The 24,588-nt window shown below is 33.3% G+C and overlaps 1 protein-coding gene across 1 annotated transcript in view; it reads right to left on the bottom strand.

Moving 5' to 3' along the window:
• Positions 1–24,588, bottom strand: part of NBEA (neurobeachin) — a 609,173-nt gene that overhangs the window by 447,152 nt on the left and 137,433 nt on the right. Inside the window, exons 10-13 of the mRNA XM_081815498.1 lie at positions 22,582–22,716; positions 21,830–21,892; positions 21,630–21,727; positions 18,072–18,164 (exon numbers count right to left, since the gene is read on the bottom strand). Coding sequence (XP_081671624.1) covers positions 18,072–18,164; positions 21,630–21,727; positions 21,830–21,892; positions 22,582–22,716 — 389 coding nt within the window. The remainder of the gene's footprint in view (positions 1–18,071; positions 18,165–21,629; positions 21,728–21,829; positions 21,893–22,581; positions 22,717–24,588) is intronic.

The raw sequence follows: 24,588 nt of genomic DNA, 5'->3' as shown, positions 1-24,588 counted from the left end.
CCAAACAAAGAAAAAACACCAAAAAACTTTCTTAGTTACTTACTATTGGCTCATTTAACTGTCTCCCCCCACCCACCACCCCCACCAACTCCATAAATAGGATAGAAGGCTCTACTCAAGGCTTTCTGCAACACTTGGCTCTAGCTCAGGGAATTGCTATATGCCTCTCATTTGTGTCACTGTCTTAGAATTCAAGATCTGATCTTCTTGGCTCTCAACCCAAGATACTTCATTTATCACTTTGATTTTCTATTGTTCCCTGTTCAGATCTATGATTTAAACTGGCGAGTATTCACCAATTCTTATTCTTTTCTTCCTGAGTCCACAACTATACTATTAATTCCAGCCTCTGTTACAGCCAGGTGTGACCATTTAACTGAGTTTTAGCCAGCGGAATGTGAGCAGGAAAGTCATGAACCATTTTCAGGCCAGGTCAGTAGAATAGCACTCATGCATGTCTTTCATGCTCTTTCCCCAAGGCAGAAACACAGGAGCCACATGATGAAAACAGGGAGGCACAAGATGGTAGCAGTAGCCTGGGTCTCTAAATCACAGCTTGCAAGAAAATTGCCTGCTGAGGAACACCCATTTAGATTTTCAGTGAACAAGAAAGAAACTACTAGTTCAATAAGTAAAATTTCATTGTTTGTCTGTTAGAGCAGCCATTGTTACCTTAATTAATACAGAAATCAAGTAATGAACCATTTACATGGATACCGCTCACCTGGAAATGCTCTTTTTTTTTTTTTTAAATCCCATTTTTTACTTTTGAGAGAGAGAGAATGACAGAGAGAGAGAATGAGAGGGGTGAGGGTCAGAGGGAGAAGCAGACTCCCCGCCAAGCAGGGAGCCCGACACAGAACTCGATCCCGGGACTCCAGGATCATGACCCGAGCCGAAGGCAGCTGCCCAACCAACTGAGCCACCCAGGCGCCCCGGAAATCCTCTTTTCTAACATCAGCCTCCAAGCTCCACATTGCACAACAAAAGACACAGGGCAGCTGTCTCACCTCACCTAATCCTCCTCAGTCCAGGGAGGGAAACAGCAAAATAACCTAAACCCAAAGCTTAGGTTTCTTGTGGCTGTGTTTGCAAAACACTTAATAAATAAGATTTAAAAAGTCAACTGGTCATTAGAAAATAAACCAGGACTAATGGATACTATGGGATTATAGAGGGGAAGGCTTTAAGTCTTTTCCAATTCAAGTTACATCCAAGGCAGGGAGGACTGACTTTTATTTGCTCCTAATCAAGAGAGAAAAAAAAAAGCCAAAGTGTATCCCTTAATATATCTCTCTGATACATGAAGCTGGTAAAAGTTATCCAAATTAGGCTATGTAGAATAGCCTAATTAGGAATTTACAGTAATCTCTTACCTGCACCAGTACAGTTTCAACTACTAAGGAAATTCATGCCCTCCTGATTACCTCCCACGATGTAAATGTTTACAGAACAGCTATAGTCTAGGCTTGGCGGGGGGAGGGGGATGTGGAGAATGCTCTGCATATACCAGAGAAGAGATGGGTCAGCTTCCTCCTGCAGTTTGCTTTAAAACAATGTTTACCAATAAATTTTGCTGCACAGCAGTCAAGAGATAGCCAAAAATGCCATCCATTATCTCAGGCAGAGTGTGGCTGTGCTATGAATCACATGATTTTGTTTCCCACAGAATCCCTAATGAAAGACCCAACTCTATGCATTCAGCTCTGAAAGGCTTCAAAACGGCATATATGAGAGAAACTGACATCTTGACCCTACTTAACTTTAAGACCTAAACAGACTTCAGGCTTTTAGTTCCAATTTGCGCACCTTTGAATTTTATAGGATTTCTGTCCACTTGAATTAAGAATGCAATCTTATTTAAAAAAGGGTAACCTTTCAATCTCATACACGTTACACATTTATTAGCTTACTAAACATTCCAATGAAAACAGACTCCAATTTTCTTCTTCACAAAACAACCCAGTTTTTCTTCTGGATGGTCAAAAAATATTTCTTATAACAAACTCAGACCATATGTTGGAAGAAGAAAAAGGTAAAAGAGACCCATAATTCCATAACCCAGAGAAAATCATTATAAAGTAACAGTTTGTGTTCTTCTGGATGAATTACTATGCATATAAATATAGATGACAAATATACATGGTATCAATACAATGAAAATAATTCTACATAGGTAATTTATAGCTTTTTTCCTGTAAATCAACAATATATCCTATCTTGAATATTCAATCATTAAATATAATAAGTATGCAGCATAATATATCCATTCACTACTGTTGGCATTTATGCTATTTCCAATTTTTTTCTACCATCAACAAAATTTTGCCCTTATAGGTAAATCTTTGAGTACATCCATTACTATTTCCTTAGAATAAATTCTTTTGCTGAAATGATGGGTGTTAAAAGCTTTTATATTTAATTTTATGAGACTTGGCAATTTATGATGACCTCCAAACATATGTACATTCATACTTCCACCATCAAAACGTAAACACACTTTACCAGCAGCTTCACTCACCAATGTAAACATAAAATAAAATAAAACATATTTTATAAGTATATAATTTAGTAATTTCTTAAAAACTTTATAAAGTGATGTAATCATCAATTTCCAGTTTTGAATATTTTCATTACCCTGAAAAGTTCCCTTGTGCCTATTTGTAGTCACTCCCCACTCCCATCACTACTCCAATGTAATCACTAATCTGCATTCTGGATATTTCATATAAATATAATCATTTAATATGTAGTCTTCTGCATCAGGCCTCTTTCATTCACCATAGTGATTTTTAGGACTCATTAATGTCATAGTATGCATCAGTAGTTTGTTTCCTTTTACTTGTGCACTAGTATTTCATTGTATGGATATATGATACTTTATCCATTCACTGACTGATGGAATTTTGGATTATTTCCAGTTTTGAACTATCATGGATAATGGTATTAAGAACGTCCATGCACAATTATAGGTGTGAACATATGGTGTCATTTCTCTTGAGTAGATACCCAAGCATGGAAATGCTAGGGTATGTGGTAAGTGTTACATTTTTTAAGAAATTAGAAAACCCTTATGGAACATGGCTGGAGTATTTTACATTCCTATCAGCAATGCATGGGAATTCAGGAAGTTGTTATATGTTCTGGTTGTATGTTATATGTTGTGGTTTTATTCAAATCAAACCATTTTCTATTTTTCTTTGTGAGTCTTTTTTGACCTAGGGGTTCTTAGAAATGGTCTACTTTCCAAATGTCGGGCAATTTATCAAATCTCTTTCTGCTGTTGATTTTTAATTTAATTTTGTTGTGGTCAAAGAAAATATTTTGTTTGATCTCAATTCTTTTAAATTTATTGAAACTTGTCTTATGTTTTATAGTCCAGCCCATAATATATTTTATACTTGAGAGCCATTTGCTAACTTTAGGTGGACTGTTCTATGAATGTCAATAAATTGTTCAATTATGATCTTGAACAGGGAGGGTGTAAACAGACTTTCATTAATTATTATTTATTGAAAGGGAATGCTTCTAATATTTTACTAAATAGGACTATGGTAAGTTTCCAGGAGATACACCCTATCAGGTTAAAGAAATCATCTGTTCCTGGTTTCCTAAGAATTCTTATGATGAATGGGTACTGAATTTTACTCAAATTTTTTGTATCCATTAGTGTAATTGCATAGCTATTCTTTAATGTGTTAATAAAGAGATCATAATTGAAGGATATTCTGATATTAAACTATCCTTACAGTCAGCATAAAATAAAACCTAGGGGGAAAAAAACCTTTCTTTTTTTAATATAAATATTTATGGCTAGGGGTGCCACAGCGGCCCAGTCAGTTAAGCATCCAACTCTTGATTTCAGCTCAGGTCATGATCTCAAGGTTTTGAGATGGAGCCCTGCATCAGGCTCCACACTCAGCAGAGAGTCTGCTTGAGATTCTCTCTCCCTCTCTCCCTGCTCCTCCCCTTGCTTGTGCGTGTGCTCTCTTTAAAAACAATAAAAAATAAAATAAAAAAATAAAAAATAAATAAAATAAAATAAAAAATATTTATGGCTGTAAGTTGTCTCCACTACCTCTTAGGCCAACTCTCAGAAGTGTAAATGTACAAAATTTTCAGTATTTTTCACTCTAAGCATTTTGTAATATATACAATAATTTTTTGTTATGGGTTATTTAAAATTTTTCATTTCCATTGTCTTAGGTCGATTTTTATCATTGATTTCTTGCATAATTGCACTATGGGCGAGAAGTCATCATTATGACAATAATTTAAATTTTTGGACAATTTTATGGCTTCAATTGACAATTTTTACAGTTTTGTGTGTGTTTGAAGAGAATGTATATATGAATCAAGCCACTGGATTTTCTGTACAAATTTATACTGTGAAGTTTTTTTGTGATTGCTCTTTTAAAAAGAATATGTTAAAATCTCTAAACCACTTTGATTTCTATTTCAAATTTAGTCAATTTTGCTTTCTGTACCTCCCCTATGCTGTTATATATAAATGCATTTGAAATTGTTTTCTCTTCCTGGTGAACTGTACCTTTTTCCTTACATGGTACCCCTCTTAAGCCTCATTAACTTTTTCGTGTTAAAGCTTATGTTAGTTTATTTAAATACTGATCTACCAATTTTTATCATTTAGCTTTAAAAATAAATAATACTTTTACCTTGTTAAAAAATAATAAAATAAAAATATACGGAAATGTTTCACATCCAACTCATACCATCATTCACAGTCCCCACCCCCAACATACAGGTAAACATTTTTCTTATGAAAAACAAATGTGGTAAGGATATGGAAAGAAAGGGAACTTTTGGGGGCCTGGGTGGCTCAGTTGGTTAAGAGACTGCCTTCGGCTCAGGTCATGGTCCCGGATTCCCGGGATCGAGTCCCGCATCGGGCTCCCGGCTCAGCGGGGAGCCTGCTTCTCCCTCTGACCCTCTCCCCTCTCATGCTGTTTCTCTCTCTCTCTCTCAAATAAATAAATAAATAAAATCTTAAAAAAAAAAAAAAGAAAGGGAACTTTTGTTCACGGTTGGTATGAATATATATTAGTTGCAGCCACTATGGGAAACAGTTTCTTATTTCCCTCTGTTTATCCACCACACACACTCTTTTAAATAGATTTTTTAAGGGTAGTTCTAGGTGTATAGCAAAATTGAGCAGCAAGTACACAGAGTTCCCATATATCCCCTAGCCCCATATATGCCATGTACTTGTGGCTTCCTCTAACTACCAACCTTCACCCACAGAGAGGTACATTTGTTATAACTGCCTATCAACTTGTTTCCACCCCCAGTTTTATTCAGATATGATTAACATAAAACACTGCAGTAGTTTAAGGTGTACAACATAATGATTTCATATAGGTATAAATTGCAAAATGACTACCACTATCAGGTGAGTTAACATCATTACCACACAGGTACAAAATGTTTTTCCTGTGGTGAGAACTTCTAAGATCTACTCTCTCAGCAACTTTCAAATATACAATATTGTTAACTATAGTCACCATGCTGTACATTATATCCCCAGAACTTATTTGTCTTATAACTCATAGTTTCTACCTTTTGACTACATTCACCCATTCCCCACATTCCCTACTTGCCACCTCTATGTTCTGTTTCTATGAGTTTGGTTTCTCTAGTTTCTACACATGAGATCATACAGTATTTGTTTTTCTCTGATTTAATTCACTCAACATAATACCCTCAGGATCCACCCATGTTTCTGCAAAGGGCAGAATTTCCTCCCTTTTTATGGTTGAATAACATTCTATTACATATATATGTTAATATATATATATAATATATATATAACAACCTACGTGTCCATCAACAGATGAATGAGTAAAGGAAATGTGGATACATAGGTTTCTTCCATATCTTGGCTATTTGTAAATAATGTTGAAATGAACACAAGGGTACATATCTCTTTGAGATAATGCTTTCGCTTCCTTTGGATATCTACCCAGAAGAAGAATGGCTGGATCATATGGTAGTTCTATTTTTAATTTTGTGAGGACACTCCATACTGTTTTCCATAGTGGCTGCAACTAATTTATATTCACACCAACAGTGAACAAAAGTTCCCTTTCTCTCCATATCTTTACCAACATTTGTTATCTCTTGTATTTTTGATGATAGCCATCTGAAAGGTGTGAGATGATATCTATCTACTGTGGTTTTTATTTGCATTTTCTTGACAATTAGTGATGCTAAGCACCTTTTTCATTCACCTATTGGCCATTTGTATGTCTTCTTTGGAACTTCAGATCTTCTCCCCACGATTTTTAACCAGATTGTTTATTTTCATATGAGTTGCGTGAATTTTTAAAATCTTTTGTGTATTAACCCTTCATCAGATATGTAACTTGAAAGTATTTTCTTCCATTCTGCAGGTTGCCTTTTCATTTATTGATCATTTCCTTTGCTGTACAAGAGCTTTTTAGTTTGATGTAGTCTCGATTATTTATTTTTGCTTTTGTTGCTTTTGTTTTGGGTGTCAAATCCAAAAATTCATTGCTAAGACCAATGTCTAGGAGCTTACTGCTGTGTTTTCTTCTAGGAGTGTTATGGTTTCAAGTCTTACATTCAAGTCTTTAATCCCTTTTGAACTGATGTTTGTGTATAATACAAAATAAGAGTCCAATTTCATTCTTTTGATTTTGGCTGTCCAGTTCCACTGGTACCATTTATTGAAGAGACTGTCCTTTCCCCAGTCTAGATTCTCCACTCTTTTGTCATAAATTAATTGACCACATATATGTGGGTTTATTTCTCTACTCTGTTCCATTAATCCACATCTGTTTTTAAGCCAGAACCATACTGTTTGATTACTATAACTTTGCAATACAATTTGACTTTTTTCCCCTTTGCTCATTTGTTTTGTCTCTTAAATTCGACATGAGTGAAATCATATATTTGTCTTTCTCCGACTGACTTCTTTCACTTAGCATAACACTGTCTAGCTACATCCATATCATTGCAAATGGCAAGATTTTATTCTTTTTTATGGCTGAATAATATTCCACTGTATATGTATGTGTGTGTGTACACCACAACTTCTTTGTCCATTCATCCGCTGATGGATGGACACTTCGGTCCTTCTCAGTCAAGCTTACTTCAGTCCCATTGAGGCAGGCCTCTCCCTCAGAAGACCAGCACAAACGTCTGCCCACATTATATCTCCCAACCAGTGAATTGTGAAGAACCTCAGTTCCGGTGGAGTTGGTGTCAGGTCTTATTTTACAATCAAACCAGAGCACAACTAGTTAAAATTTACCACATTCTGGCCAGAGACCAAACACTGCCCACAGGAGGCAAGGAGAGCCTCTGCAGATTACTAGCCTGAAGAATAGAGCAGCCAAGACACAACAGAGAGCAAGCAGCACACAGCAGAGACATTCCCTGAAGCATCAGGACCCTGCACTACATGACCTCTTCTTCATAAGGAGGTAATGCTTTGGGCACCTTGAGGTCTTTTGTGGTTGCACATAAATTTTAGGATTATCTGTTGTATTTCTGTGAAAGATGCCATTGGAATTTTTATAAGGATCGCACTGAATCTGTAGATTGCTTTGGGTAGTATGGACATTTTAACAATATCAATTTTTCCAATCTGTGTTCACAGAATACCTTCTTATTTCTTAATCAATTTTTTCGTCAATATTTTACAGCTTTCAGTTTATAGATCTTTTATCTCCCTGGTTAAATTTATTCCTGGGTATTTTATTCTATGAAAACTTTCATTCTTTTTTTTCATCTCTTAACCTCCTATCTTATTTGTCATCTCTGTCTCTTGATGGTACATTCTGCATCATTTCTTCATTTCTATCTTCCAGCTACCAATTCTTAAGTTATTTTTTTTAAGTAGGCACAACATGGGGCCCAAACTCACGACCCTGAGATCAAGAGTCAGACACCCAACTGACAGAGCCACCCAGGCACTGCACCAATTCTTAAGTTTTATCTAATCTGTTTAACATGACCATGGAGTTAATTTTAATTACTACCTTTTCATTTCCAGAAGTTACTTTTGATTATTTTTTAAAGCTGCATGGTTTAATATTATCTTGTTTCTTAAGAATTATTTCTTCTATTATGCTTGGTTTTCATTTTTGGCATATGAAAATTTACCTACTTTTGTGTGCTCAGCTATACATCTGAAAGGATTTTTGTTGTATTATATCCAAAATTTATAAATTTTTAGTAGTACGAAGTGTTTCAGGATATCCTGTTATACCCATTATTTTTCTCCTTCAAGAACTCTTATTATTCACATTTAGTCTCCTATTGTGTATATCTTTATCTTTTCTTTCACTTTATATTTTTGGTCCATGCTTTGGGAACTTCCAGTCCGCTAATTTGAATAAACTGGAAAACAAATCATGAGCTAACAAGGCAGATTATGATTTTTGGTGCTCTACTTGAATCTCAATTGCTCTTTCTAAAAATAAAATTCAGGGGCGCCTGGGTGGCTCAGTTGGTTAAGCGACTGCCTTCGGCTCAGGTCATGATCCTGGAGTCCCGGAATCGAGTCCCGCATCGGGCTCCCTGCTCGGCGGGGAGTCTGCTTCTCCCTCTGACCCTCCTCCCTCTTGTACTTTCTGTCTCTCATTCTCTCTCTCGCAAATAAATAAATAAAATCTTAAAAAAAAAAAATAAAATAAAATAAAATTCAAAGGTTCCACCATAGCCTCCACCACTAGTTCTCTTTCAGTGAGTACACAGTTTGATGATTCTCCCTTATCTTCTGTTTCTGGCTACTAGCCTTTAATGAGTTGTTATCTTTCATTTTTATACAGTTGAGGTCAGATCTCACTGCTGTGATTTTTACGTGATGGAATCCCTGCAGGTGTTGTAAGGCAGAGGACCTTTTAAGTATACTGATCTGTAGTACAAAACTTAGCTTGCTGTAAGTCCCGAGCCAGCATCCCAAGCCACCATACTCCCACAAGTTCAAGGACAGGGCAGATTTATTCCATCATTTCAGGTACCTCTTGGCCTGGTGGTCACTTACATAGAAGTCAATGTTAACATTACTCAGGAGGGAAGGGGGTGCAGAGGAGAGAGAATAAGAGGCAGAGATCTTCCAGAGCAAAGCGATCCCTCAAGATTTGCTGCTTTTTAGTCTTTTCCTTAGGCTTCTAACATAGTTCTTCAGCTGCTTGTCATTCCCATGGGGAAGAAAACCCGGCACCAGTTATCTTATTTTCTCTTTTCCTACCCCAGATACACATAGGAACCAACATTTGCCTGAAGAAAGCCAAATAGCTTAGAGTTGAGAATAGATGGGAAGGAAACTTATTTCCAATTCTCATACTCCCAGAACCTACATCACTACTTTTTGTAAAGAGACAACTGATTCCGCCAGAAAAACTGGACTAATTCAACTAGTCCAAAAAGAAATAAACCATTAGGTTAAACAACTGTCAATGTATAACAGGCTAACACTATAGACAGTAAGTTGATCTATTTACAGTATGAATAATGGAGAATTCACCCAGAAGTTACAGGGTTTGAAGTTAAGACATCAGACAAATATACTTGGTTGAGAATTTTTATTTCCACAGTGAACATTCAAATAACATGTGTTTTAAAATTTGTACAAGCTAAAATTACCATAACCGTATTACAGTATAGCCATTTAGGCATTTTGGTCATCTATCTGAATCATTTGTTAGATTCTTTTCTGAGGATAACCGTAATCAGACCACTTACATGAAAGAACAGTTTGGCTTTCTCCTCAAGCATACATCCAAGTTAGGGTTCTCATTTTAGGGGGGCAGAGGGAGAGAGAGAATCTTAAGCAGACTGCCTGCTGAGCACAGAGCCTAACGCGGTGCTCGATTTCATGACCCTGAGATCATACCTGAGCTGAAATCAAGAGTTGGGATGCTTAACTGGGGATGCCCCAAGTTTCTCACTTTTATGTAGCTTTTTGTTTTGGAAATTTTTAAGATTTACAGAAAAGTTAAAAAGATAGTACAGAGAGTTCTCATATATTATTCATCCAGCTTCCCCATACGTTAATATCTTATCTCATCATGATATATATGTCAAAATTAAGAAATCAACACAGATACAATATTATTAACTATACTATAGACTTTTATTCATATTTTACCAGTTTTCCCTAATGTCCTATTTCTGTTCAGGATCCAATCCAGAGTACTACCTCAAATTTAGTCATCATATCTCCTTAAACTCCTCTGATCTGCAGCAGTTTCGCACTCCTTTTTTTTCATGCCCTTCAACAATTTTGAAGAGTATTGGTCAAGTGTTTTGTAGAATATCCTTCAATTTGGGGATGTATGATGTTTCCACTGGACTAGACTTGGGTTATTTTTTTTAGAAGAATACCACAGAGATGAAGTGCCTTTTTCATCACATCGTATCAGGAAATACATGGCATCAACATGATGTATGACTGTTGATGTTAGCCTTAATTAATAGTGAAAATCACTGCCAGGTTTCACTATCCTTTAGAAGCAAGTCAGTAAGTCCATCTCACACTCAAGGAGAGATTTAAGTTCCATCCTCAGGAGGGAAGAGTAGCTGTATATACTGTTGGGAACAGACTTCTCAGTTTTAATGATAGATTTCAAACCTATCTCTAGTTCAGCCGACAAAGTGTATGGATCTAACAACCTGTATTCCAGGCACTTGATAGAAATTATAAACTAGGCATTACAAGGGACCAACCCACCAGACTCAGTTTAGCTTCATCTATGGACCCATCTCAGATTCCCTGCCAGACAATTGCTCTGTACACAAATGAGACACTGAGGTTGTGTGATATTTCATTTAACAGTTTTAGAGATGATTTTCATATGTTTTTAGTTATATACTCAAACTCTTTATAAATACTACCTATTTCCTCTTCCCTAATAATTGTTTTATTTTTTTCACATCTTAAACAATAATTAATAGTAATAATTATAGTAGAAACACTTATCTCACTGATCTGAATGCTGCTAGTATTTCATACTTAAGTTTTATATTTAAGATAAATATCATATTGAAGATACATTCTGCTTTTATCAGAACTACATGTTAAATTGTACCTATTACCTTTTTGCTAACAATTTAAATTATCACATTGCAATATACTGTGATTAACCATCTTAAATCTACTTTAAAACTCAGTGAGGGAAGCAGTATGGTTTTACTCATTTATAGGGTAAAAACTGAGGCTCAAGGATGTTTCCAAAACTATTCGGAAAATTTGTGACTAAGCCAGGATCCAAACCTATGCAGTCCAAATTGAAAGGCAATGAATTGCATGTATTTTACTAACCATTATCTCTATTAACCATCAACTAATACATACTTTGCTTTAAATGTTATATTTTATATTTAGATTTAATTTTATTAGCATATTGATAGAAATCATTTGGACTTAATCCCCTGGGTAGCTAAGTAGTTAAGAAAACACTTATATTCAGTGTTACCTCAGTCCTTTTACATGATTGCACCAATCAAGAACGCCTCATTTTAACTAATCAGTCATTGATTCTATTCAATTCAACTCCATCAATAAAATAGTGAATGAAAATTCTTCCAAGATTTTAAGTTGCTTGTATTTTAAAAATATTTGTAGTTTTTTCTAAACAATGTTATTATTAAAAATTATATCAATAGGTTAACATTCACATGGTTAAAAAATTAAATTGATCCACATCCACCTTCATTTCTATCAACTCCCCATTAGGAGCCACTGTTCTTTTTTTTTTTTTTTTAAGATCTTATTTATTTGACAGAGAGAGTGAGAAAGCACAAGCAGTGGGGAGCAATAGAGGGAGAGGGAGAAGCAGGGAGCCCAGTGTGAGGGCTGATCTCAGGACGCTGGGATCATGACCTGAGTTGAAGGCAAACGCTTAACTGACTGAGCCACCTAGGCGCCCCTAAGAGCCACTGTTCTTAGTTTCTTGTTTCTTACATATCCTTCTAGATTTTCTTAATGTAATATAGGAAGTGCTAAATTCTTATATCCTCTTTTTTATACAAAATCACACCCAGTACATACTCATCTATACTATTTGTTTTTAATCATGCAACAATGTAATTGTGATATCAATATACTAAGAGTTATCTCATCAGTTTTGTTTTACAACTGCATGGCATTCTATTTAATGAATGAGCCATACATTATTTAACAAATCCCCTATTAATGGAAATTTAAGATTTCTCCTAACATTTATGATTATAAACAACAGAACAATGAATAACTCTGAAGAGTCATGTTTTCACATGGGTATAAGCGATAAACTGCTGGGTTAAAAAGTATATTTATTTGTAATTTTGACAGACACTGATCAAAACTAACACTGCATTCCAAATGGGACTATACTAATTTATGCTCCAGTTAGCAATATGTGAGAATGCTTGCTGCCCCCATAACCAATCTAATATATTGATGTGTTACTTTAGTTTCAGATTAGATTCGCTCCCCCCCCTTTTTTTTAAGATTTTATTTATTTACTTGTCAGAGAGAGAGCACAAGCAGGGGGAGCAGCAGGAAGAGGGAGAAGCAGGCTCCCTGCTGAGCAAGGAGCCCGATGGGGGACTAGATCCCAAGACTCTGGGATCATGACCTGAGCCAAAATCAGGCGCTTAACCAACTGAGCCACCCAGCGTCCCTGTATTTCCCTTACTACAAGGAGGACTCTATTCTTTTCAAATGTTTATGTGCCGTGCATATTCTCCTCTATGAGCCAACCATTCATTCATATCCTTCTCCTCTTTTTCTACTAGGTTGTCTTATCAATTTCTAGGAAAAGCTGGGCAAAATTTTATGAAATTCTTTTAATTTTCTCAGTTTGTATATTAATTATGGAAATTGTAATTTATTTTGTACATTCATACTTTTGCCCTTTCTTGAGTTGCTTAATGATGATTTATCCATCTGTATCATGAGTTTTAAAAAATCAGCTTTTTAAATTTAAGATTTTCTGTGTCCTGAATCATTAATTCCTACTTTTCTATTTATTAATTACTACCTTCCATTTATTTGGTTATTCTTTTCCTAACTTATACATTTTAATTTTTTTCTGTATTTTCTTTTTATTGCTCTATAACTATGGATATTCCCATAAGCACTTCGTCACCTGTATCTCATAGGTTTTCTTGAAGTTGTTTTTTTTTAAATATTCTGCAGTTTGTCCATATAATTGTGGGCTTATTTCTGGGTTTTCCATTGTATTCTATTGATCTATGTATCTATTTTCATGCCAGTACCATACTGTTTTAATTACTACCACCTTGTAATATAATTTGAAATCTGGAATTGTAATATTTCCAGTTTTGTTTTTTTTTTTTTTTTTTCAAGACTGCTTTGTCCATTTGGGGTCTGATCTTTTGTGGTTCCATACAAGTTTTAGGATTACTTGTTCTAGTTCTGTGAAAAATGCTTTTGGTATTTTGATAGGGATTGCATTAAATCTGTAGATTGCTTTGAGTGATACATTTTAACAATATTGCTTTTCCAACTCATGAGTATGGAATGCCTTCCCATTTCTTTGCATATTCTTGAATTTCTTTCATCAGTGTTTTATAGTTTTTGGAGTACAGGTCTTTCACCTCTTCAGTTAAGTTTTATTCCTAGATATTTTATTGTTTTGGTACAACTGTAAATGGGATTGCTTTCTTAATTTCACTTTTTGCTGCTTCATTCTTAGTGTATAGGAATACAACAAATTTCTTTACATTGATTTTGTAATCAACAAAGGAGGACTGAATATATACAGTGGGAAATTGACAGCTTTTTCAACTAATGGTGTTAGAAAAACTGGAAAGCCACATGCAAAACAATGAAACGACCACTTTCTTTCATCATACACAAAAACAAAGTCGAAATTGATTAAAGACCTAAATGTGAGACCTGAAACCATGAAATTGCTACAAGAGAGACATGTAATAATCTCTCTGACATCAGCCATAGCAACAAGTTCCTAGATATGTCTCCTGAGGCAAGGGAAATAAAAGCAAAAATAAACTATTGGGACTACAGCAAAATAAAAGTTTCTGCCCAGCGAAGGAAACAATCAACAAAACTAAAAGGCAACCCACAGAATGGGAGAAGATATTTACAAATGACATATCCGATAAAGGGTTAATATCCAAAATATATAAAGAACTGATATAACTCAACCTAAGGAACAGATAATCCAATTAAAAATGGGCAGAAGAAAAAAAAAAGGGCAGAAGACATGCACAGACATTTCTCTAAAGAAGACATACAGATGGCCAACACACACTTGAAAAGATATTCAATATCACTCATTATCAGGGAAATGCAAATCAAAACTACAATGAGGTATCATCTCATACCTGTCAGAATAGCTAAAATCAAAAACACAAGAAACAAGTGTTGGTGAGAATGTGGAGAAAAAGGAACCCTCTTGCACTATTGATGGGATTGCAAACTGGTGCAGCCACAGTGGAAAACAGCATGGAATTTGCTCAAAAAATTAAAAACAGAACAGTACTATGATCCAGGAATTGTACTGCTGGGTATTTACCCCAAAAATACAAAAAGGAATACATGCATCCCTATGTTTACTGCAGCATTATTTACAATAGCCAAACTATGGAAGCAGCCCAGTGTCCACTGATAGATGAATGGATAAAGAAGATGTGGTATATATACACAATGGAATATTATTTGTCCATAAAAAATGAAATCTTGTTATTTGCAATAACATGGATAGAGCTAGAGAGTATAATGCAAAGCAAAATAAATCAGAGAAAGACAAATACCATATGATCTCATTCATATGTGGAATTTAAGAAACAAAACAAACAAGCGAAGGAAAAAAAAGAGAGACAAACCAAGACTCTAAACTATAGAAAATAAACTGATGATTATTAGAGGGGAGGTGGGTTAGGGGGATGGGGAAAATAGGGGATGGGATTAAAGAGTACACTTACCATGATGAAAAATAAAATAAAATAAAATCCTGAAAAAAATTCTGCATTTTGTGTGCATCTTCTCTTTGACACAAAAGTTGTTCAATAAATTTTAAATTTCTAGGTAGAAGAAATTTTGGTTTCAGATTTTGTTCCTATTTTCTTTTACTGTATGTTAATAAGACAACCTTATCTGTTTTGTTTTTATGTTTTAGAATTTTTCTTTGATGTCTGCTATGTCGTGTCAAATTTTCATAAATTTTCCATGGCAGTGAAGTTATTTTCTTTATTAACATGATATAGACTTCAAACTATATTAAACAGATTTACCTTGTTATTTATGTTACTTTACTCCTTGATTTTTTATGAACCAAGATAGGTGAAATAAAAATCATTTTAATGTTTTAAACTAATGGTAATTGTATTATTTCTCCTAATATTTCCTTTTCATGAAAGTTTCACCCTTTAACATTGTGTGTCCTTCTTTATGTTATTTATTGCTTTCTGGCTTGACTTCTAATTTGTCCAATGCTAAGATCATGATTCCTGCTTTTTTCATTTGTATATATGTGGTATAACCTTTAGGTATCCTTTAATTTTCAGCCTTTCTAAATCACTTTATTTTAGTATGTTTCTTGCTTATAGATCTGCATTTTATTACTGTGATGAACTTTTTTTTCCTTAAAATACAAAAACTTTTACATTTATTTTTATGGCAGATGTTTGGTGTTAGATATGTCATATTTAATAGGTTTTTAAAGATTCCATTACACATATTATTCTCAGTTTTTTTATACAGTTCTTTAATATCTTGAAAGCATTATAATTTCGCCAAATTTCTTATCTCTTTAACTGTAAAGGAATAAGAAGGCCTCTATGTGTTTAGAAAGTGTATTTCCCCATTATGAGCAATGATAAATTCAATATATTTACTCTTAATTTTTCATCTCTCCTTTGTCATCTAATTTTAGTCAGTAAGCCTGTGTTTCTAATATTTCATTTGTAAGCTTCTTATGGATAACCTTTGACTCTTTGGATTTACTCTACTTTCTGTCTTTCCTCAGTCCTTTCCCAATTTGTTATAACTGTAGCATTTCTGCATTAATAGGGCCTATAAAAGTAAATTCTGGTCTGTCACTCTAATTCAAACATTTGTTTTAGGCTAGTTTCACTGTTAAATTCATTCAGTGTTCACCAGTAGTACTTAGCTATAGTGTGTCATCATCCTGATTAGCTGAACTTTGTCCCCAGAAATTTTCTCAATAATTATTCAGAAAAACAAGTCCTTGTATGGTTAAAAATTGTTTGGCAGCATCCTTTTTAGTTAAACGATACTTTGGCTCCCATTTTCTTTACTTCAATATCCTATGGGTGTTGCTCTATGTTTTCTTTATTGAAAAACACTGTAGAAAAGTCTAAAGCCCAACTCAAATTTCCCCCCGTTTGCACACTGCTGAGAAACGATTCTTGACTTAATTTAAATCCAATAGTTTACTTTTGTGCTGACCATTCTAGGAAAATTCTTCCTGGCACACAGCCTGACTTTTTAATATGGATGGCAAAATCTTACATTAGGACTTCACTGAATTATAGCTTTAAATATTTGTTTAGTTCCATTGTTCTGCTTTTCTTATTTGGGAACTCAATTTACACCATTGCTGGAATTTCTGTGCTTTCTATATCAATCATTTTCTCTTTGATCCTTCTAAACTCTTATATTTCCATCCATACATATTATTTGCTTTCTTTTCATTTTTATCTTCTGTGTATCTTACCATGCCAACCACACAATTTATCTTCCTTTAGGCTTCCTCTGATTTCATTTTTATTTGTATAAATTTTTTTTTCTTCAACAAAAATAGAAACTTTCCTCCAAAGTTTTGTTAGTCCATGATCCAACACTTCTGTGTTATCCTACCATGTCTTCCAACTTCTTGAAATTCTGCTTTGTAGTAATCCTTCCTCAGAGCAATTCATTCCTTACTTTTTAAACTTACAGTAAAATTTCTAATCACAATTATTATGTACTCTATAACAGTATTTTTCCAGTACGTGTTCTTATCTGCAGGTTAGTTTTGCTTATCTTTTCCACATTGCTATATTTTTAAATGTGTTTTCTTAACAATTTTTAAGAGGTTGCATCTAGGGCTAGAATCCTTTCTTTAATTTCTCCTAGTCAATTTCTTTTACTTAACCAGTTACATTAATAGTCCTTCTCTCTTAATATTAAAAGTACATGTGCTTTCACTCTCAGTATTCAACTAACTAGTACATTTACAGTTCCTCATATATTCATAATTCTTTCCTACAATCCAGGCTTTGTTGAACTATTTCCTATATCTGTAATATGTCTATTCTCCTTTACTTGACTATTGATTTGGTACCAAAATAAAAAGCAATCTAGTCTTTCAAACTATTTAGCATGTTAGAGATGTCTTATCTGGATCTTGTGTAGTTTTCACATCAGTGTTATCAATAAACTCTTCGTAAATTTAAGCACCAAAAAGAAATGGCAACAGTGAGGTTTTGAGAGGAACCCCATCTATCAATAATTAAATGATACTTTCTTGGGCTCATTTGTATAGAAAATGAATTTTAAAAAGAATAATTTTGCACCGGGCAACATAATATGAAAAACATTCATTATATCAGCAAGTGACATTTAAAAGTATCTAAATTCTGGACTTTAGGGAAAAAAGAAATATTCCAGGATATTTAAATCACAAAAATAATCAATAAGCCTCAATGTTAGAAAAAAAATACAAATAATAAAATACTGACTTAGCATGTAAGCAAAAGAGCAACTCTCATATACATGGTATTCCCTGTCAGGAAACTTTTCACTAAAATCATATCCTTAAGTGTTTTGTTTTATTTGATGAAATATTTTCTTACATCTTTAAAATGAACAGTATTTTCTTTCAGCAAACAAAAATAAACTATATTACTTAAATTGTGAATTTGTTCTATAATCTACTATTAATAAACATTCTTTTATAAAACAGTTTTACAACTTTTACAACAGGAAGCTATTATTTTCTGCTATAAGATTATTCAAGTCAAATTTCATGTTCCATTAGATATGAAACTACTAAAAATATAATTTCAATAGGTATTTCCACAATTCCTTATGAAAAACATCAACTTACTTGTGACCTAAATGCTTCAGAAAGTATCCCAGAACTTTCAGAGCTTGAACCCAAATACTTTCACTTTTAGAAGCCAATAATTTGTAGATTACTCTAAAAAAAATGCAGAAATAAATAACATTTTAAGCACTTACAAATATTAAAAATATAAGCACTATATACTTTACAATGAATTATAAATATAAAAAATACAAAGTACCTTTCAGGATTTTAAATTCTTTGGAAAAATTAAAAATTAGCACATTTTACTAATATTTCTTTAAACTTGGCCTTCAAATAAATACTCAAAAGTTCCAAGTGATTTGTTGCTCATAAGTATTGCCTTCTAGCATATTGAAAAAAAAATTCTAATTTAAGATACATGCTTAGTTAGGCTGTATTTCCCCTTCTGTTAGAACTGCCCCTAACATTTCTTCTTGATGACCTTTTTTTCTTGTTTATAGCTAATTGGACCATGGATAGATACTTGCCCAATTATTTCTCTTTTCTGAGCATTTGGAGTGAGATCTGAGAAACAGTATCTAGTACTTTTTGGGCTCTTGAATTAGAAAATTATTTAAAACAGAAACTATAAGGCAGCCTTGTTTTGTTCACAGAGACGAGTCTACACACAAAAGAATAAAGCGACCATATAGGAAGTAGCAGAGAAAGCAAAGCTGTTTCCTTATAGCTTTCCAATTCCTTGTTCTTACCTTAATGAGATTTCTATAACAAACACATTATTCTGTTTTACTTATTGGTTTGAGAAGTTTTCTATTACTTGGAGCAAAGAAGTCTCTACTAACATATAACCCAACCTAATATATACAGTCATTTGAATATGATAGAAGAACAGGGCTATATCCATTATAATCTTCATAAATATTTAAAAATTTTTATCTTGTGTTTATTCCAAAACATAAAAGTAAATATTTTTTCTATAAGGTAGTAGGGAACAATAATAACTATATTCTTTTGCAACTAATTCTAGAATTTAAGAAAGTTCTTTGAAGGTGGTAGTGGTGACTATAAAATTAGGATGTGCTTTATTGTATTACGTCTTTTTAAAAAATAAAGTGTCATTTTATGCTTCAAGATGAAGTAATTGAGGCTAAACAAAAAGTTGGTATTAGTAGGTGCAGTATAATTTTTATATCGTTTCAGTGACATTAACAAAAGGGAACAAATTACTTAAAGCTAGTCACATCTGTTTTAACAGTGGCTTATACTACTAAAAAAGAAAATAATATATTGTTGATATTGCTTTTTATTTGTGAGTTACTCTACTGAAGAACAGACTGAGATAAACATTAGAGTTACTATTTCCTTTAGAAGATGATTTTTTTCAAAAGCCTCACATTCCTAAATATGTATTTACATTGAAATCTATCTTCAGAACTTTTATGAACCATGATCAGTAATTAAAAAAAAAAAAGTATGAGAATAGGAAAGTTATACACGTAAGAAAAAGAACTGTTCAGGAAATCATGAGAAAGAACATTCAACAGTAAAAATAATCTTGAGAACCAAAGTAAAAGCTCACAGCCTAAGAAATTTACTGACGTATCAGCTAATGACTGTTTACCTGAAATATCATAAGATAGGTGAATCCTAATTAATCTGCTCGAGCTTACTATATTAAGCCAGCAAATGATCTAAATTCGTTGAGACAAGTACTTATGTATTCTTTTTTGTAAGATTTTCAGATATAAAAATATCACATTTTTAGCTGCTCAGTTCAATGTTGTATTATCACATAGTCTTTCTTAAAGCCAGTTAAAATGTCACCAGAATTAAGTTCATTCTTTGTGTTCAGTTGTTAGTGTATATAAATTACAATTTATCAGCATTTTCCCAAGAAAATATTTTATATATAACTGCTATCCTTGAGTATCTCTCTTTCTAAGATACAGACCTTTAAGTGTTCTATCTAATAAGCCTATTTTTTCCATATCTTTATTCAAAGCCTACATTCACCACATTTTTTTTGAAACGGAGAAACTGAAGGAGAAAACCTTCCATCTTTGTCACTGTTTTGAACACACTGGTAACAATAGGACATGTTTAGCAGGTTTCAATCATGAGCAACCAGGCCTTGGTATTCATTATGTCTAATCATTCCACTCATACTATACATATAAATCACTATTTCAGTCCCCTAAAGACCTAACCAAATATCATTCTCCTTTGTAAGATCGTATTTTCACTCTGTCAAAGTAATAAAGAATTTTGTGTCTGAATTTCATATTAACCAATCTAAGGTTGGTATCATTCACAAGGATGATGAGGACAATTTTAACTGATTCACTTATCAGTTGATATAATAAATAAAAGAGATACTAGGATCTAAGGTCAAGGATACTAATTTTTCAATCTAAATATATGTTAAGAATAAGTATAACTGTATTATATGATTAGGTTGAACCAAATATGCCGTTATTTAGTAAACAGTTAAGTATCAGCAATTTCATATAGTTCAACCTCATAGAAAATATTTATAGTTCTTAATAATTAAATGTGTAATCCTCTTCTTCAAACAGAGTAGCAATTCCATGGCTTGTAAACTCAAAGATCACAGTGATAACTCAAACAGAACATCCAACAGAAATGATGTGATTGCTTCTCTGATTTGGAAAGAAGTCCTTCAAATCTAGAAAACTGTCATTTGTTGATATAAATGGCCAAGTAAAAGAAGCACTAATAAAATCCTTTTGTAGGTATATTATTTCCAAATTCTTTTACAACCTGTGGAAGTTCACTGAGTTGCACATGGCATAACTTAGATTTCCTCTTCATCCAATAATTCAGACTTCAGAAAAATTAAAAAGGAGAATCCCTAAGGGGCTAGATTATAGGCTGAAGTTCATAAGAATACTAATCAAGGAACTATTTTTCACTTACCTACATAATTACTTAAAATCATTCTAACTAAACTTAGTCTTCAAACTCTTTTGGTTTTGTCCCCTTGCTCCAACTACGTTGTCACTGTCCTAACTCATCATCCCCTAATACTGATGAATAAAATAATCTCTCTACTTATTTTGCTACATCAGTTTTATCCCTCTCCAGTTCATTTTCCACACTGCTGACTGTAAATCTAACAAAATGGAAATCTGAGCAAATCAGTACCCTATTCAAAATACTTTATTTCATCATAAACAGAAAAAAATCTAAACCTCTTTCTATTATGTGGCCAGTATCTTCCAAATCTGGCCACTATCTAGTTCTTGAGCCTAAATTCATACAATTTTCCTGTGCTCTCTTTTGCTGAAATATACCATGTTTCTTGTCTTCCTGCAAAAAAAAAAATATATATATATATATTTGTTCTTCACACTAACTGAAATATCTTTACTACAGCATCACAATTTAATTACTCTTCTTGAGACCAAGACCCATTCTTTAAATAGTTCATCAGTTGGAGTATTAGAAGATTAATACTAGCTTTCTCCATTTATTCCCTTCTTGCATGTAAGATTTTGCTGTATTTATTCAAAAGTTCCTAGAGTAGGAGTTACTCTAGAAAGCACAACTGTATTCAATTAAAGTCTACTAGTAATACTAATATTATAATCATACCTTATTCCATTTCTTTGATCAAATGCTGGTATCATTGAGGCTGGGTGTTCTGACATTAAAGCCACTAGTAACTGTAACACATCATGAATATTTTCATCCTGCATAAAGAGGATCATCAAAAAAAAAATTTCTTTAGTTAATATTTTATTCTAGTACTTTGCATAAAATAATTAAAATAGAAGACACAGACCATGTCTTACCTCATGCATGGTAAGTAGGTAATTTAAGATACTCTGAAGTTCATCTTCCTTGACCCCTCGATCCTAATTTTAAAAATATATATATTATTTAAATCTAAAACTTTAAAGACAGGCATCAAATGATCATTTAAAAAAAATAAGAACAACTTAAAAGTAGTGATGTTTTCATTAAAATCTTTAAATATTTCATAATTCATAGACTATATTATTTCCACTTAAGTAAGTAAATATTTGGAAAACTGTATCTAGTCTTTTAAGGCTAATATTTGACTGACCATCACTATCAAAAGTTAGTATATTTTGATCTAACTGTATTCATATTATTTTCTAACCATTTATTCTTTTCTTAAAATAATGCAAAACTTTATAGAACCAATTGATGTATATTTTACCTTTATTTTACATTTTTCTTTATCTTAATCTTTTAAAAATCCTACTGTGATAAAATACATAATGTAAGTCTTCTCATACAGGTACACAGACCATTTTCTGGAATAAAACTTTATACTCCTATCTTATGCATATGTTCCTTGTTCACAGTTCATATACCTCTTAAAATGGATGATCTCAAAGAGGATTAACAAAAAGTCAAGTTTAACAAAAGTTAACACTAAGATTTACTTTAGGATTTTGAAAGCTATTCATAAATTGAAAATAGTTACTGCTAATTTTACAATATTGATTTTAAACAATGCCAAAAATTCCTCTTCATCTAATATATTGCAGTTCTAAATAATGTAAAATTATTTTACCTTTAGTATGAGCTGTTTCAGAAAAAGTAGCATAAATGCCCGTAGTGATATAATTTCCTTTTGTGATGGCCGGGGACCATCTAGAATAAAACAGAAAACATAAGAAAAAAAAAAAGGAAAAAAACCCTCATGATACTAAATAAGCTTAATGCAATTATGTTGGAATACTGTGGAATTCTTTACAAGTTGTATTTATTAGGATTATAATATTTGTTAGTATTAATGCTATACCATTTCAATTATATCAGAGGATTCAAACATTAATTTTCAGATTTGGGTAATTTCAAATTATTCACCAAATGTCAGATTTGTGGAAAAGAATTACTTTTTAAAAAATTATAACATCGTAACATCCATTCATAAGTGTATAATCATCAAGTGTTCACATAAATAACTTTTCCTACTTTTATTAAATTAATAAGTTCCCTTTTCCCCCAAATCCAAGTTTTCCCAACATTTCTTTCATTTTCAATTAACCTTTCTTCACTTAAAGACCATCTCCATTTTCACACCACACATTATATAACAAAGCGCAGAAAAAGTGACACTCTATTGTAATTATTTGCTTTGCAGCATTTTTTCCCCTTGTAACTTGTATATACCAAATACGTATTATAGTGGAAACTCAAAAAATTCTCGAGTCAATAAATGAAAATGAATGTGAATAGTTAAAGTGTACATATCAACTCCATAACACCTAAATTTCAAAGTAATTAATTGCAAATATTTAATTACCAATAAATGAGATTATTCAATATATATAGAATATATATAACATATATAATATACATAGTATACAATAACTAAATTATACCTTTAACTATGTAACTAGAACTATGAAAGCCCTTAAATATCAAGCCTTTCTTGAAGCAATGAGGATTTATATAGCTTCTTTATATGTTTTAAAATAAAAATCCCTATATGTATAATATAGAACATCTTTTATTCAATCAATAAATATTTACGTGCAAATTATTACTCAAACAATCCATTCCATCTACTCTTGAAAAAGAAATCTCCTTCTCATTTCCCAGACTGCCCTCTACATTTTTGGCTCCACTATAGTCAATAGTGTACAAAACACCCTTTCCTTCCTTACCAACACTTGGTATTAATTTTTTAAGATTTTATTTATTTATTTGAGAGAGAGAATGAGATAGAGAGCATGAGAGGGGGGAGGGTCAGAGAGAGAGGCAGACTCCCTGCTGAGCAGGGAGCCCAACGTGGGACTCGATCCCGGGACTCCAGGATCATGACCTGAGCCGAAGGCAGTCGCTTAACCAACTGAGCCACCCAGGCGCCCGGTATTAATTTTTTAAAAATGATTTTCATTGTTGGGGAGCCTGGGTGGCTCAGCTGGTTAAGCATCTGACTCTTGATTTTGGCTCAGGTCATTAGCTCAGGATCATGAGATTGAGCCCTGCATCCTGCTCTGCGTTGAGCATAGAGCTTGCTTAAGATACTCTCACCCTCTCTCTCTGCCCCTCCCCATCTGCTCGTGCTATCTCAAAAAAACCCTGTTTTTTTACATACAGAAGATGTAAATGTACAACTTAATGAATTGGTATAAAATGAACACCTGTATAACCACTTTTTAGGTCAAGATACTGAATGCTGACAGTAACCTGGCAAAGAAACCCATTAACAACTGGTATGCAGGTAAAGGAACTACACGAGTGGAGGGGTGAGGTCCTAATATGAATCAGATTAAATAACTGCAGATTTCTGATTTCTGTTGTGTAAATATTCCCACTATGACTAAATTCAAGCTCAAGCTACCAATGGTTTAAAAACCAAGTTGTAGAGAGGGGAGCAAGATGGCGGAGAAGTAGGAGACCTGGATTTCACCTGGTCTCAGGAATTCAGGTGGATAGGGATCAAACCATTCTGAACACCTACAAACTCAACAGGAGATCGAAGAAAAGAATAGCAACAACTCTCTGAACAGAAAAGCCACTGCTTTCTGGAAGGTAGGAAGTGCGGAGAAGTGAATCTGAGGCGATATTC

Source organism: Leptonychotes weddellii, chromosome 3 (genome assembly GCF_054177405.1).
Source record: "Leptonychotes weddellii isolate Sample4059 chromosome 3, ASM5417740v2, whole genome shotgun sequence".
Classification (NCBI taxonomy): domain Eukaryota; kingdom Metazoa; phylum Chordata; class Mammalia; order Carnivora; family Phocidae; genus Leptonychotes; species Leptonychotes weddellii.
The sequence above is the reverse complement of the archived record's forward strand: the minus strand, read 5'-3'. Positions and strand labels throughout refer to the sequence as shown.